The sequence below is a fragment of the Equus caballus genome, chromosome 4, assembly GCF_041296265.1.
Source record: "Equus caballus isolate H_3958 breed thoroughbred chromosome 4, TB-T2T, whole genome shotgun sequence".
Taxonomy (NCBI): domain Eukaryota; kingdom Metazoa; phylum Chordata; class Mammalia; order Perissodactyla; family Equidae; genus Equus; species Equus caballus.
Window position 1 is genome coordinate 1,673,482 of NC_091687.1, and position 16,968 is coordinate 1,690,449.

General features: G+C 40.7%; 1 protein-coding gene across 14 annotated transcripts in view; it reads left to right on the top strand.

Annotated features, from left to right (window-relative positions):
* The first annotated feature begins 299 nt into the window (after positions 1 to 299).
* Positions 300 to 16,968, top strand: part of MAGI2 (membrane associated guanylate kinase, WW and PDZ domain containing 2) — a 1,262,944-nt gene continuing 1,246,275 nt past the window's right edge. For 13 of the 14 annotated variants that reach the window (XM_070265334.1, XM_070265337.1, XM_023640142.2 and 10 more), the window contains exon 1: positions 300 to 907. In XM_070265334.1, coding sequence (XP_070121435.1) covers positions 607 to 907 — 301 coding nt within the window. In that variant the 5' untranslated portion in view covers positions 300 to 606. The remainder of the gene's footprint in view (positions 908 to 16,968) is intronic. The other variant, XM_070265327.1, reaches the window with a different exon arrangement.

The window sequence follows — 16,968 nt, forward strand, 5'->3', positions numbered from 1 at the left end:
GAGGGAGCGAGCCAGCGAGAGAGACGGCGGCGGAGCGGCTCCCCACCCGGCGCGCGCGCGCGCCCCTGCTCCCCCTCCAGCCTGCTCCCGCCCCCCTGCCCCCTCCCCTCCTGCCAGTCCAGTACAACTAGTGCACACACTCACACACTCACACACACGGCCCCTGCCGCTGCCACTGCAGCTGCCATGGATATCAGCTAACAACACACACCCAGGGCGCGCGCGCTCCCACTCGCCGCGCGCAGGAGTGGCCCCCGGCATCCCTACCCTCCTTCCCCACCCCCACCCGGCCGCTCACCAGCTCGGCTCCGGCTGCCGCCGCCGCCACAGCTCTCCTCCGCCGCGGGGCCACAGCCCTGAGTGTCATTCCGGGGCCGGCACCACCTCCCCGAGCTCCCTTACCTCTGCCCAGCCGCCCCTCGCATCCTCCCCCTTCCTCGTCCACACTCCATCCAAAGAAGAGGCAAAGCACCGAGCAGAGAGGGAGGGAGCAAAGTCTGCTCCTGTCACCTCTGGCCCCCCTCGCTCCTCCATCCTCATTCTCTCACACCAACCCCTCCAGCCCAAAGGAACCCCTCAGGAGCTGAGGCGACTCACCCCACTGCCATGTCCAAAAGCTTGAAAAAGAAAAGCCACTGGACTAGCAAAGTCCACGAGAGTGTCATTGGCAGGAACCCAGAGGGCCAGCTGGGCTTCGAACTGAAGGGGGGCGCGGAGAACGGACAGTTCCCCTACCTGGGGGAGGTGAAGCCAGGCAAGGTCGCCTATGAGAGCGGCAGCAAGTTGGTGTCGGAGGAGCTGCTGCTGGAAGTGAACGAGACCCCCGTGGCGGGGCTCACCATCAGGGACGTGCTGGCCGTCATCAAACACTGCAAGGACCCCCTCCGGCTCAAGTGTGTCAAGCAAGGTGAGCGCAGCGGCGGGCTCGGGGCTGTGCCGGGCGCCCGGACCGCTCGGCGCGCGGGGCGGCGGGAGGGTGGGCTCGCGCGAGGAAGGGGGTGTGTTGCGCGATGGCGGGGCGAGGTCGAGAGAACGCCGGCGGAGCGAGCGAGCTCTGCAGGGGAGGCGAACGGGGGGCTGCCTGGCAGGGAGGGGCAGGTGGCGGTGTGGCGTGCAACTTTGTTTGCGCAGTTCCATCCTGCCCTTTGGAAGAGGTTCGGCCTGGTCTGACCTCCGAGGTGAAGGCGAGCTCCCGGGGCAAATTGAATGTGCGTCAGTGGCATCGCCCGCAGTGGGTGATGCGCTTTTGGGGGAAGGAAGCAGGGAAGGATGGGGGAAAGGGAGGAAGAGGAGGAAGGAGCAACTGGAGGTTGCAGCGGCAACACCAGCAGGGCCGGGGACGAGAGGGGGGCGGCGGGGCGAGCGGGGAACTACGCCCCCCCTTTCGGGAGCTGCGCTGGGGAGCGCGTAGATCCGCAGCCCTCTCCTAAGGATGCCGGAGCCGCTAGCGGACGGAGCGGCAAGGGACAGATTGCTTTGGGCGCTCTGACGGGTCTTCCTGAACTTTTCCCTTGCTGCACTCCTCGGTCCCCTCCCCCGCCCCGGGCCGAGTCACGTGGCCCCGCGAGTCACGTGCGCGCTGACAAACCCGGGCGCTCGCCCCTGGCCGGCCCGCGAGAGGCGGCGCGGCGTGCGGAGCGGGTCCCAGCGTCCGGGGGTCGGGAGGGGAGACGTGGTCCCCCGAGTGTGCCTCCCTCAGGGGTCGCCTTCGTTGACTGCAAGTTCAGTGTGGTTGTACTGTCCCCTGGCCTCGGATTTGCAGGAGGTGTTTGTGAGCAGGAGCTGGGTAAACAGCTGGTTACACTTCAGGCTGCCTCAGCTCCCACCTGGCTTGGATGAGCCTCAGCTGAAGGCTGTAATGAGGATTTAGGGAGACTGAGATCTCGCAGACCTCAATGACTGTCTTTGCTTCAGAGAGGAAAGAGTGAGAGAAAAGTTTCTTGCAAAGAGGACCACTTTAACTGGAATAGAATAGTTTATCTTCGTTTTCCACACTCACAGGCACATTGCATGTGTGGTGTGTATGTCTGTGTGTATATTCATCTCAATGTGAAAGTTTGTTGGTAATCTTACGGTTGCCCTGCCTCAGAGATGGAATGGAGCGCGTCACTGCCTGCGTTTGAGCAATCACTTAGTCTTACTGCATGATCAGCTGTCCAGAAACACTCATAGGGAGATGCTCTTCTCTATGAAACCAGTTTTAAAAGTAAACAAGTGAAAAATAAGTCTCAGGCGAAATTTCTTGAATGTAAATTGGCATACAAGAAAACGTTTCCATTGGGAGTTCTTGAGTATTAACAGCTGATGACTTGAGCTGGGCTAATGTAAAGGTTGTCTTGTAGGTCGCTGACGCTCAATAGCCTATGAAAATGAAGAACAGGAATTAGGGAGGAAACAGAGTATCTTGGTATTTCTCAAGGTGATGTAGCAGAGGCTCAAATATAGGGGTTCGTGTTAACATATTTGATGCCATAATACTATCTTATAGCTGTACATATCAAGTTCTGGTTTTGAGTTCAAGAGATCCATTGCGCAATTAATGACCATGGTTTTGTTGGCCACAAGCTTGGTTTTTGTGGTGGAAAGTGGCTGCCAGAGTTAATGCGCTGTTAAATTGGACAAATGGCACCATCTTAGGAGGTGATGGTCCTGTTATGGTTGGCAGTGATGACCCCATTTTAATGTTGTATTCATTCTGAGCACTACATTTTGGGATGCACCCTGGCAGAATATAATTCTAACAGCAAGAATGTATCTAGAAAAGAAAGGAAGGGAGATTCTTGGGTATTGTAGATATATTCTATCAAATCCAGCGGAAAGACTTAACTTGGAAAAGTGAGGGCATGAAAGCTATCATTAAATATTGAAAAGCTATCAAGTAAGAAAAGGAGTTCTGACTATCCTGTAAATACTCCACTGCACAAAACTAAGATGAATCTATGGAAATTTTTGAAGGATGAGGCATCTTTATCTTCGTTAAGAAGATGAGCTTTCTAACAGAGCTTTCTGAAAATCTGTGGGCTATATTGTGAATTCATGAGCCCCCCCATCATGGGTGTTTATGAAGAGGCCAAAATGACCACACGCCGTGGATTTCTTTGTAAGATGGCGACCTAGACTCCATGTCAGTTAAATCCTGCCATAATTCATCCAAAGTAGTCTCTGATCACTCAATTTCTGTATTATATTTTGTTTGGAAGATTATTGCTTTTGGAACTCCTGAAATATGTGCAGATAAAGTGATATATTTAGGGAAAAATCTCTTTTCATTCCGTATTAACCCTCAGTTCTGGGCTTCGCTGGGTCGTTGATGATTGATGTTGCGAATGATGTTCCCGGAGCGCACGGGAACCTGATTTCACCTTCTGAATCTCCGTTGACCGAAAAAGAAAATCAATTGCTTCTTTTAGCTTTTGTGGGAAATATAATCCTCTTGTGTATTCTTCTAGATATGGTGGTGTGTCTATAGCGTTCCCTTGGTGAAATCATTCTTTCCCTTACCAAAATATAGATAGGTTTATTTTATTTATCATTGTAAGCAAAGTGGAATTTTCAGAACCTGACATAGAGATAGTGCCTATATGTCTTGGGTTTTACAACAGATTTCACTTGCTGAGAAAATATTTAGAAACTCTTGACTCAGTAGTTTTATTTCTAGAGAGCCAACAAGCTAGTGTAGCTGAAAAACTTCAACGTGGCTTGTTAAGCAGGTATATTTTTAAAATATTAATGAGATGATTGATTTTTGAATATTCATTCAAATATTGGATATTATACAGAAACTGCATACATAATCAGGTAAACTAAGGCAGATTTTTGCAAAGAAAAGGAGTCATTTGACTAACAAAAATATTGTTAAAAAGTGCACCAGATAAAATTGCATTGTTTACTAGATTGTTATTTTTGTTTGGCTAATTTTACATTACAGTTGTCATAATTTTAAATCATAATTTTAAAAGAAGGTCAACCACTAGGATTTTAAGACCTGCTAGACAAAATAGGTGTATCATAGTTTTTCTGCATTTAAATGGCTTTAAAACCATTTTTTAAAGCCATTTAATTCAAGGGATTCCTTTTTTAATTTAAGCTGCTTTTAATCCACACAGTGTTGAGTCATGTATGAAAAATGCCATTTATTGTCCCATCCAATTATTTCTTATAAACTGTGGCTTTCTAGTTTATAATAATAAACGTTCCTCACCAAAGTATTTAATTCCAAATTAGCAGCTGTGTTCTATTCTCTCGTTAATGCAGCAGACCCAGCTGAAAGAAGTTTGCTGACTGATTTTTGAGACCTCTGCTGAAGGTTTTTCTTTTTTAAAGTTTGCCGCTGAAGTTCACAGCATCCACTTACACAGACCATTGTGTCCTACATTCCTCGAGCTATGGCTTCTCCTGCATCTGTTACCTCATGGGGAACTACATAGCCTGGGCTGACTTTCGCATTTAGGATCTCACAATGGAAAATGAAGGCAAAAAGTTGTCTAGTTCTTCCTGTGAGGACCAAGGACCAAATCAGGCCTTTGAAATTCGGTTCTAGAGAAGTACTGCTCTCCCTCCTATTGCTCCTTTCAAAGGCGTCTTCAAGGGAAAGTAGGTCCACATTTATTAAGAGTCATGCTTTTTTTTGGCTGACTTCAGGCTAATATCATAGAGTTAAGCTTGTATGCTTCTTTTTATTTAGAAAGTCAAAATTTAAGGTATGTGAATCTTGTTGACCAATAAACGATAAAGTTGTTTAACCAATTTGATCAGTTAATTATTTTAGAAGAAAGCAGCTTTAATGTTTTGGAATAAGGTTAGTGAGACAATTGTCTTTGGGCATAATTTATGGGAGATGCTACTGTGGTTTTCCGGTTGATGTACATAATTTAAATGGTATGACCTTGAATGTTGAATATGACCGTTTGCTTTCCCTGTGTTTGTTTTGGATGAGAGCAATCTCAGGGTGACATCACAGCTCAAGGATTTAAGTGCCACTCTCTTCTCTTAGCATTTATACCATGCAATCTTTTGGCATATTTATTATGCTCACTTTCCATTTCTGTTGCTTGAAACTCACACATTCACTTTCATAATGAGCAAAAGTTTTCACATTTGACAACACTCACTGCTTATAGTTTGCACAGTGGCTTTCAAATGTGTAACAGACTCTGGCTGAATCACTTCCCTTAAGAGTTGGGATGGAATAGTGGTTGAACGTATAGGCTCCCAACTAGACAGCCTGGCTTGGAATTCAGAGTGTGTCACTTAGTATTGGCTATATAAGCAAGTTATCTAGCCTGGGGTGGTAATAGTACCTTGAGAATATTAAGTAAGTTGTGTATTTAAATGATGTAGAGTCTGGTGGATAATATGCGTTATGTAAATGTTATTCCAAACATACTGGTCGTTTTGAGCTAGTGACATTATGAAATGTTTTTAACTTTCAAGATATTTTACTCTTAATTGAAGACCAACTGAAAAATATGCAGTAATTGACTAATTAATAGTATGAGTAATTTGCAAGTAGTATTCTTGAGGTTTTTCTGTAGAGTAAAATAAATCCTTTTCTTTGGAAAGCATTAATGTGAAGAGTACTGCTGTTAAGTGGATTGGAACTTATTTTCACCTTTCAAAAATAACTCCTGCTGATGCTGCCTTTATGAGTAAAGATCTGCTGTTTTATATTTATTTTATACTTTAGCCATAGTTTATTTTCACCCAGTAATTATTCCCTTTGAACCCATATCTTTTCTCCTAAACAGTTGGTGAATATATTGAATCATTTACTCTAGGCTTGACAAGCATAGAAATTCTATTAGAATTCACTAATTTAAGTTTAGGAATTTATTTATACTTCTTACATGTGACTATAGCTAGATACAAGTATTATGTTTTAAGGCGGAGCTTTTACTTCTCAGCTAGAAATCAAGCACCTCATAAAGAAGAGCAATAACAAAACAGAATTAATTCGTAAGTGTTCACAGTCAACCATACGTGATAAAGGAAAATACATCAGAATTCAGCAAGAAGTTACTTTGCATTGGTGAGGAGGTCAGTAGCTCAGTGCAAATAATTCTCCATATTGACACTTTCAAACGAAGCAGCCAACAATGTATCTACTACCAGTGCCCCCAGGAATTTTAGCATTTCGGTTGAATTGATCCCATCTTAGAATTCTATAGAAACCAGCTCGGGTGTCCAATATTAATTTTCAAAAGTTTTTCTTAGCTACACTCTGGCTATTTATTGTGATAAGAAGCGTGGAATAGGGTCTTACAACTTTCTTAGGATTGTCAACTTTTAAAATTAGTTATTCCATTCCCTTCCCAGATCCTTCTCTTCTGTCTCCAGTAAGGACTGATGTGATAAATTATAATTAATGTTATATAAATAATTTACTAATAGGTTCATAATTACTGAATTTGCATAGTTAATAAAAGACTCGCGTAGGGATATGCATCTGCTAAAAACTCTTACAAAATGCTCTTATCATCATAGAGAATTAATAATTGCTTCCATTATTGCATTTCATTGACATGCTATCAGCTCTTAAAAAAGACTTCATTTGGGGATTACTTTTTTAAAAACCTTAAGAATTTATTTTCAGTTTAATATATAGAGTTGACTGCTTTGGATAGTCTGGAAGAAAGAGAAAAAGGTTTTTCTTAGTTGTTTAAATATTAACTCAAATGCATCTAGTGTATCTATTTTCAAAGATCTAGTTGGCTCATGAGTGGATATTTTATATGAATGATTAAATTTGTTTCAATATTTGAAATGATTCTATGACTTTCTCTACCTTGGAAAACATTTCTTGTAATTGTTACATGACTCCATGCCAGGCTTTGTGTCATTTTCAGTTAAACATTTAAAAAAAAATCACTGTCAAAACCATGGCTGTCGTCATATAAACAATAATAGCCAAAACCAAATATGTGACAGAAAAAATAAACCTTTATAGTGTGAAGTAAAATATTTGAAGATGTTGATTTTTCTGATGATAAAATTGATGGAAGAACTTTTTGAACCTCTTAACTGCTGTTGGTGAAACTCCTGCATCTGAAACCGTGCATCTGAGATTTTTCCATAAATAACCATGGACTTTATTAAGTGACTCTGTGAAATGACTTAGGAAGAGGCAAACTTGCTTAATTAAAAAAATGTATATTTTTTAATCTATTTTTCACATTATATGATGTTTGAAGAAGTTTCTTAGAACATGAGTTTCCCCAACATTACACTGAATTATTTATATTGCTGTGGATTACAGATGGCATAAAAGCTCTTTGCACTTTACATTATCACTTAATAGATCATAGAGAATGTCTGAGTAATAATGTTGAGTGCAAAAAACAGTTATATCTATTTTTAACATCTATTTTTCATTTTACAGGTGAGCAGTGTTGCTTGTCCCGGTATTTTGTATTGGTGTGTGCAGGAAGGGATATATATGAATACAAGGATAATGAATGCTGTAGAAACCCACAGGTTGATTTAGCAACATTTCTAAACTTGTGGAAATTTGACTAGCTGGATTGCAAGCATGCAAGTTTCAGGGATATGAAACCTCCAGCGTTGCATTTCTGAAGCAATCTCATCAGTCCACGGTTGACCCCAGGTTGCCTTTCTTTGCAGTCTGTGGTGTCAGGATGTTAAAGCAACTCTTTAGTAGACAGTTTCTTCAAAAAAATAGGAAGCATTTAGGCTTAAAGGGTCACTAAAATCGCCCAAAAGTTTTGACATATTTCCAAATCACCCTGAGCATGAACAACTGTAATCTTGCCTTTCTAGCAAGTCAGATACTTAGGGAATGTCCATTTTTTGCTGTTAGGACCGGAGTCTAAATAGACAGAAGGAAGTTGATCACCCTCTGGAAGACAAGAATGCTATCAAGATGCTCTTACCCGTCTGCAGTTAAAATACTGAAACCTTCTTTCAGTATTTCTTCTGAAACGTTATTTATGGCTGGATCTCCTTTTCTGCTTCAGTTGAAGTACCTATGCTTTCTTCTTCTTCAGTTTAGTGTGGGAGAGTCACTCCAGAGAACAACAAGTTTGTTCTTCTTCTTGGTATTCATGGAACACACACACACGTTTCAAAAACTAAGCTTCAATGCCAGTTTTTAAATCAATGGTCCCAGAAAGGCATTTATGCATGTGAGGGTACAGTCTTATTTTAAGGAAAGAGTTACATAAAATTATTCCATGTGTGACAAATCTAGCTGAAAAGCTTGCATAGTCACCCATTAATTTTGAACTGTGAATGATATTTTTAACCCTTATAGCTCTGATAATGGGAGACCATCAAGACATAATGTTATCCAGTACCCAGATGATTTCTATATTTCGTATATATTAGTTGTTAAGAAGTCATAATAGGAAGTCAGGTTTTAGTAGTTTGGATTTTTATTATTTTAATTTGCATCACCAAGTGGCTGATGGACTACATAATGCTTAGGTTAATGTCTTGTTAATATAGCAAAAGAAGGTGCAAAGACAAGAGGAGTGCTTATTCGTGAGCTTGGTAACACATTTGCAGAGTAATTTAAATTTTCATTGGTTTAGATGTCCCAGAGTAAAATGAGAGGACTGGATCCAACGCGCTGTGCATATATTGTAAATCACAATTCTCAAGAAGTAATCACTTAAAAATAAGTTAAATGATGCCTAACTTCTAAGTGTTCCACTAAAATACAGGTGTTGGTGTTGCCTTACTGTGAAAATAAAGATGTCAAGAAAAACTAAGTTTAATTAGCATGGATCCTAAGAGGTTTTGTTATGAAATGGAGAATATAATATTTTTAATTACGTTAATGTTTTAAATTTAAAGCCATTTTCTTTATGTCAAATTATTTCACTATGGAATGATACTGTATATGAGTTTATAAAGTGCATATATACCATAAAAATCTAATAAAAACTGTGTAAAATTAATATCTTTTATAGCCCAAACAATATGCTAACCTACTCCCATGAGTCAAAAAAATGCCCTTTTACATTCTCATCCCAAGTCTCCCTTTTAAAATTAATTGGAAAATCTTCACTGTCTAGTGTCGAGAGCATCCTGATGCCCTTTATCCTTGGGGAAGTTGACTCTTGTATCATTGACTGGGGAGATGCTTTGCTTCTGTTGAATATGCCTTCAGACAGACTTTAGAAAGCCACAGAGTTCTTAGAGGTATTGTTGGTTTTCTACCTGGAATGCGTTTCTTCTCCTCCTGCTCCCCTCCTTCCTTCCTAACAGAATGCCAGTTTTGTTCAAGCATCCACATGCTGATGGGCTGCTGTGCCATGTGTTTCGTATTAGGCTGGCCTCATCCCAAAGGGATGAACTTAGGCTAGTCCAAGCCAAGCATGGTAATTCCATCTCTTCGCCAGTGATTGTTTTAGGAAATGGCTTATAACCCAGTTCTAAGTAATGAAAAGTAAGGTGAAGTCCCTTGGGAAATTTTTTGGTTCTTGAAATAAGATCCAAGACAGATTTATTCACTTTTCTGTCTGTGAAAGTTGCTGCACATGGAGGTGATGCCTGGACCAGCTGTAGCCATCTTGGGGTCACGAGGAGAGCTAGCCTAAAGGTACAGAGTGGCAGAACAGAGTGATAGAAAGCTACTGGCGCCTTAAGGAACTGCTGAAATAGTGAACCAGAACCAGCCCTGTCTCAGGACTACTTAGTATTGAGGTAACACCACACAAGATATTTTAAGCCATTTAGATTGGGTTTTCTGTTATTTTGCAGCCAAAATCTTCTGATTGATATAACTGTAAAATGGTATAAAAATAGCCATTTTATTCCTATTTTATTGTTTTGGGGAGCATTGGTGAAGATCTTCTTTCAAAAAGAGAAATCTATTTGGAGAATAAATCAAGATGTATTTGTCTGTTACATAAGCTTGGTGAAATTCTAGGTATGTCTCCATTACCTCATTCAGTTTTGCTCTGGTTGGACTTCTGTTTTAAATTCCAGAAAGTTTTAACCATTCTGAAGTAAAATATGTAGGAACACAAATTCATTTTAACATTATCCAAAATAGAACATAATCAAGAAAGCAAATCAGCTACAAAAATATGCCCACAACTCATGCCAAAACCAACGTGAATACTTTTTGAATTATATAGTGTTTACAAATGTCTGTACCATTGATCCAGGAGTGTTATATAATTATAAACTGACTCATCAAAAATGTTCCAACTTCATTTTCCCGGGGCTAGAATTCATTTGCTTATCATTCGCCAAACATTTGTTGGTAACCTGCTTTTCTAGCAGGCACTGAACTAGAGATTGGTGATAAAAAGATGAGTAAGACTTCATTGAGACATGGTCTACACCCTCAAGTCGTCTGTGCTGTGGTATGTCTGTGTGACCTGAGTTAAAAACCATTAAGGAGAATGTTCTTTCCTCTTTTAAAGATAGCTTTCATGATGTGATCAGAATAAGAGGCAGGAAGACGAAACATTTTGGAGGAGAAATATGGATATTCTACATCATAGATTACAGTTCAAGTAATTACGTAAACTCTGTATGTATTTATTTTTAATGTCGTGCTTACGTGGCAGGCACTGTGCTCTAGAGAGACCATAGAAAGTTGTGTAGATCTTGATTCCACCCCAGAAATTCCACAGTGCTGTGCAGTAATTAAGATCACCAGATGTGAGTTGAACAAATTATTTCACATCTCTGCATGTCAGTTCCATCCTTTGTAAAACAGGTATCATTAAAGAACCTGCTTCACAAGGATATTATGAGGAATGAATGTTATATGCATATGGCATGCTTAGCCCAATGCCTGGAGTATAGGAGAGGCTCAATTATATATATATGTGTAATATATACAAAATATGTGTATATAATATTTGAAATTATTATAATTATCATATGTACTATATATTCATATTCTATTTGGTTTAGTAATTACTATAAACAAAAATTTTCAATGCAATAAATGTTTTGAAAGACCTGTACTTAGCAGAAGGGCACCTGGTCTCTTCTGAGGTTTCAAGCAACGTTTCATGGAGGAGACAATCCTTGAGTAGAAGACCAGGCAAAGAAGGGAGGAGAAGTCTAGAGAAAAAGCAAGGAGGCGCTGATATTGAGGGTTTTGAAGAATGTGATAAAGAGTTTCCAAGTGCTGAGATCTGGAATTTAATATAGACAGTAGTAATAAATGAGCTTGGGGTATTAGAGGTGAGCCAACCTATTATATAGAACTGAATGGTGAGTCACTGAGTATTATTATTATTATTAATAGCAAACATTTGTGCAGTGCCTATATGTTATTTTTCTAAACATTAAGATAAATGTTAATTAATTTAATCCTCATATCATTCTAAGGCAGGTGCTATCATTAGTCCCACATTTCACATAAGAAAACTGGAGCCCAGAGAGATTAAGAAATGTAGACAAAGCCACCTAATAATTCGCACAGCCAGGATTCAGATCCAGGCAGTGCTCCTAACCACTATGCTGCCTTGCCTCTCTGTGTTTGAAAGGTTTTAAGAACAGAATTGACAAGGGTCATATTTGTCCATTGTGTTTCCAGTGCAGGAAAATGTAGGCAACATTTCATGGAATATATGTGGGCAATGAAGAGACCTAACTGAAGGATGCTGAAGACACAAGGAGGAGCCCGTTTAAGAGGCTACAGAGTGATCCAGAGGACAGGTTTTGAGGTCTTGAACTATTACAGTGAGGATAGGGATGGGAATGAGGAGAAGGAGTTGAGAAATATGGAGGTGGTAAAATTGTCAGTACATGTTGATTGGGATAGGGACAAAGAGAAAGGAGTCTTGCTTGACTTTCTGGTTTCTGTTCGGTAGTATCAAGCCTTATAGAGACTAGAGGCATGGAGTAGATCTGGGTAGACAGTAATTTCGTTTGGGATATATTTAATATGACGTGCCTGGACGGAATTCAAGTGGGAGGCGTCTGAATGTTCCAGTCTTAAATTCAGAAGCGCAGTTGGGGCTGAAGGTATAGATTAGGGGATATGAGCTTATTCTCTGAGATAAGGTAAAGGCAAACAGAACAAAGAAATCCTGTGGCACCTAGGTTCGAGAAGTCAAGGATCCCAGGAAGGGACCTAAGACTGTTACCAGAGTGGTCTTCACCCTGAGTGAGTGGTGAGCACTGCCAGCACAGCCGAGATGGTTACAAAGATGGTGGCTGGAACGCTTCCATTGCATTTGGCAAAAATGAAGGTCGCCTTTGTTTGCTGCCATTTCAGTGGAGTGGATGGTGCAGAATAGCCAGATGTCAGAGCGTAGAAGAGGGAACAGGACGTGAGAAATTGGGAATAGCAGATGCATCCTACTCTTTCAAGAAGCTTGCTTAGTAGGAAAGGGTAACGGACAATTGCCCTCATGGGGATGGATGGTTAAGAGAGAAAGAGGAGAGGGTGGAAGAGACACTTGAGCTTAGATTTCTGCATTTGTCACATAAATATATTTTATCCCATCCATATAAAAATATTCTAGCAAATTAAGATCCTTTGACTGATTAGTTGAATAAATCATTATTCATTCTATTTTTGTTTTGTGTCATGCTAAAGCTAGGTCCTGGCATTGAAAGAATAAGGATCGGACCCCTACCCTCCAAGAATACGGAGGAGCAGATACAAAGCTAACCTTAAAACACTGAGTTTTAGTGGAATGGCACAGAAATGAACATACTGATTTTAGAGCATATTAGAGAGAAAGGAGGAAACAGAGGAGTATAGTGTAAAATAGAATGTGGATCCTGGAGTAAGAGCACCTCACTGGGTTCCAGTCCCGGGTTCCTCGCTATCCTTCCTTGCGGAGGGACTAACTTTCTCTGAGTCTCAGTCTCCTCCCGTGTTACAGGATGGTGGTTAGAATCAGAGAAGATGACGCACGTGGAAATGTTCTGTAAAACTTTTAGCACCGTTCAGTTGGAAATGTTGTTACTTAGAGATGGAAGCTCGCTGGGGGAGGGGGTGCTTCACTGCATAGGGTAGTTTTGAGACTGACTCTAAAGTGTGAGCCGTGGTTCAGGAGGGGAGGGGTGGAGAGCAGAGACAAGAGCACGACCAACGATGAGAGAGGGCGAAATGACCCTCCTGAGCAGAGAACTGAATGCAGATCAATGAGGCCAGAGAAAGGGGACCTGAGTACTCCTAGGGGCAACTGAAGAACTTTCTGGGAAGGAAACTTGAAATCCTATTAGGGAAGGGCCTGAAATGTAAACCTAAGGAGTGTGGACATTGTTCTCTAGTTGAGTAAACCCGCTGAAGGTGTTTGAACAAGGGAGCAGCCTAATCAAAGTGGTTGGGTGTTTTTATTTTGTTTTTTGGGGGGAGGTCAGTGAGGAAATTTGGTTTGAGGGATGTATAGAGTGGAGAAGAAACTGAGAGCAAGGCCCAAGTTCTGGTATCAGCCGTGGGTGTGGAGGAACGTGAACTTGAGAGAGATTTTAGAAGCAGGATGGCTAGAATTTCTATCCAATTGAACAGGAGGTAGTGGTGAAGGGGAGGCGGGAATGAGAGAGAAGTCTGAGATTTCTGACGCGGGTGGGTGTGTGGAGTAGATGCAGGTGCCATTAACTACAGAGATTAAAATTTAATCTACAGGGGAAATGGCCTCAGGCTGTTCCGGAAATCGAAGATGGCTGTGTTTGACAACTGCGGGAGAAAAAGCACGCTACTTTTAGGATATTTTGGCTCTTAGTGATAAGTACTATAATTATATTCGTGAGCTATTTATCCCTGATTTTTCACTTAAAACAATTTAGACTAGGCATCGAAGTTAGAGTGAATTAACAGAATTAAGTTATAAAACGGCCTATTTTTTATTTTTAGCCGATTTCCTTATTTCGTTTTGCTCCTATTGATATTACCTAAAGAGCAGAGTGAGCAGAGAAAAATGAGGCCCTGGGAGCCAGTGTTTGAGGCGCCTGCCAGATGGCTTGTTTCTGATGTTCAAAGGAGGTTGGTCACATCCGTCTAGAGCTCACAGAACTGTTGGAGCTGCAGGTTGGAGAGCTGAGTGATCTTGTCGGTCATAGCTGTAGCCCTCCGAGGAGCTGTGGTCCCCTCAGAAGAGCCCTGAGGATGAGAAGAGGCCAAGAATGGGGATTTGAGAAATGTCTGTATTTAACAGGCCTGCGTGTATATTTCCTTACTTAGTACTTCTAACCTGGCAGGGGGTAGCGTAAATCTTTAATAATGTACAAACCTATCTTCTTAAATTGGGTCCTTCATAATTTGTATCGCAGAGGGTGTATTTATTATAGATGGATGTTTCATGTTAATGTATCTCTGTTAAGCACTGAAGAGAAAGTTTCCATTTTACCAGCAAGTTACATACAGACAGCAGTAGTGAGACCTCAGTCTTCAACCGTGCTGCCTTTATCTGCTGTGTTTTTTGTCTCAATTCAAAGGTTCCAGGAGCTAAACAATGCCTCATGTTTTGATTCTGTGAGGTGCTATTTTGAGACCAAGCTCCTTGACCGTGGGTGCGATATTCTATGCGGTATTTGCAGGAAACCCTGACAATGCAAACTCTTCTCTAAGTTGTGCTGGCATTTCTTCGTTGAAAGGATGTTTGTAATGAGTTACCTTCCTCTCACATGCAGAATTATTCAAATGTTTCCATATGGCGATGGTTGGAATACGCATCTTTTTGAACACTCCAAATTGTATCTTCTTTCTTGTAAGGAGTTTCTCTAGTTCAAGGTCGTTGAAATGACGTGTGAAGTATTTGGAACTGTATGTGTTATAGAATTTTGCTAAAAATGAAAAGATTGGCAAATACATCCCAATATCGCAAAGTTCATTTGTTTGATCCGGAATCGACGTGTGAGATTTAGATCCAGGTTCGTAGTATCACGACAAAATATTTACTCATTTTCATTGGCTGTAGAACAATGGTTTGCCAGTAAAGCTGTCGAATATGTCACTTGCCCTAGACCTGGAATTCGTCGAGGGGTAGAGCCACATCTAATTTGTATCTGTTTCCCTAGTACCTGGAAGGATGCCTGAAAATATGTAGAATGTTTAGAAAACATTTGTGGAGTGAATAAATAATAAAGGTCTTCTTTCCCTATAGTACTTGATTTATTTGAAATGCATTGTACTAGCCAGGGTTCTCCAGAGAAACCAAACCAATAGAAGACGTATACATATATGTATATTATATATATAATAAAATAAATGCATATACACCAATAGTATAAAAAATATATATGTATATATAGATAGATAGAGAGATTTTATTGTAAAAAATTGGCTCACATGATTATGGAGGCTGACAGGTCCCAAGAGATGCACAGGAAGTCAGAAACTGGAGACCCAAGAGAGCTGATAGTGTAGTTTCAATTTGAAGGCCAGCAGGCCTGAGACCCAAGAAGAGTTGATGTTTCAGTTCAAATCCAAAGGCAGGAAGAAACTAATGTCTCATTTCAAAGGCAGTCAGGCAGGAGAAATTCTCCGTTACTTGGGGGAGGGTCAGCCTTTTTGTTCTAGTCAGACCTTCAACTGATTGGTTGAGGCCCACCCACATTGGCAGGGCAATTATGCTTTACTCAGTCTACTGATTACAATGCTAATTCGTCCAAAAATACCCTCACAGACACAGATAGAATAATGTTTGACCAAATATCTGGGCCCCTGTGGCCTAGTAAGCTGACGCATAAAATTAACCATCACACACATTAAGAACTTCTGTTCATAATTAATAGCCATTTTTGCCAACAGCTATATCCTTGAAAGATATTTTAAAACATATTATGAAATAAATTTTTTTGAATATCCTTACAGCTCTCTATATTATGTTGTGGTAGATTTTTTTGGCAGTGTGGTCACTACCTACCTCATCCATGATGAAACTCATTTCACTTAAAGTGTTGCTTTTTCCCCAAAATATGTCCTATTTTGTTCTAAAATGCGTTTCTTGCTCATGATTAATCTAAATGACAAAAATTCCTTGGTTTATTGAGCATCATTTTCATCCTTACACTGAAACTGTTATGAAAGGAATCTGTTTCTGTTTAACTTGAAAGTTGTATGTTAAATAGTTTCAAAAAATGAAAATGCAAATAAAATAGTTTAGCAGTGTGTAACCTGTGCTTACTTGGTCCAGAAGAGCGTGAGCCCTGTGAAAAGCCAGGTTGCTGAGTCGATTGCTCATCCACACGAGAGAGTGGAGCTGCTCATGGCTGAGAAGGAATGACATTGCCAGAGACCTCCTGTATCAGAGGCAGGTTGGAAGTTTAGTTAGATTAAGAGATTTTCTTTATTGGGAGAATAAAATTGCCTCTTTTGCTCCAGAACGGTGGTTTTCATCTAGGATGAGAATTGTTCCAGGCTGTTCTAGAAGAGAAAATGGCTCTATTTGAGAACTAAGGAGAATGGAGAGGTGGTAGATTAAGCAGTTCGTGGTAAATTAGCAATAAAATGGTGTTCGTTTGTTGTCCCTTTAAAAACATCTTTAAATTGTCTGAGTAATCAGAAATAAGAGCTCCTTCAGTGAAGGAAAAGCATAGTACGCATTTTCGCCCTAAGAATATTTACTGTTTTCTTCTCTTTGTTCCACTGACCTTTGGATGTATTTGGTTGGTAGGTAAATCAACTAAATTTCTTATTTTTTTAAATTTAAATATTTGTGTGGAGTTTTATGAAGTTATGAATGTTGAACTTGGAAGTTCATATCTAAATTAGCCCTCCGATTTCAGAATTGCTGAATTTACTGAGGGGAGATTAATAAAAACGATTTATTTATTTTTTTCACCATTAGTAATAATGGTGGTACCAGCTAAGTAGTATGTTCCACTTAGTATGTTCCAATCACGTGTGCTCTCTCATGTGGCCGGTTTATTAAACAGGTGGGGCTCAAAAGGGACACACAAGAAACAATAATTTTTCTCTGCCTTACCACAGACCTCACTGCCCCGCCTTGTACCTGTTTTTTACTTTCATCTATCAGAATAGACTCCTTTGGGGGTATAAAAACATGTAGTCTGTTTGAAATA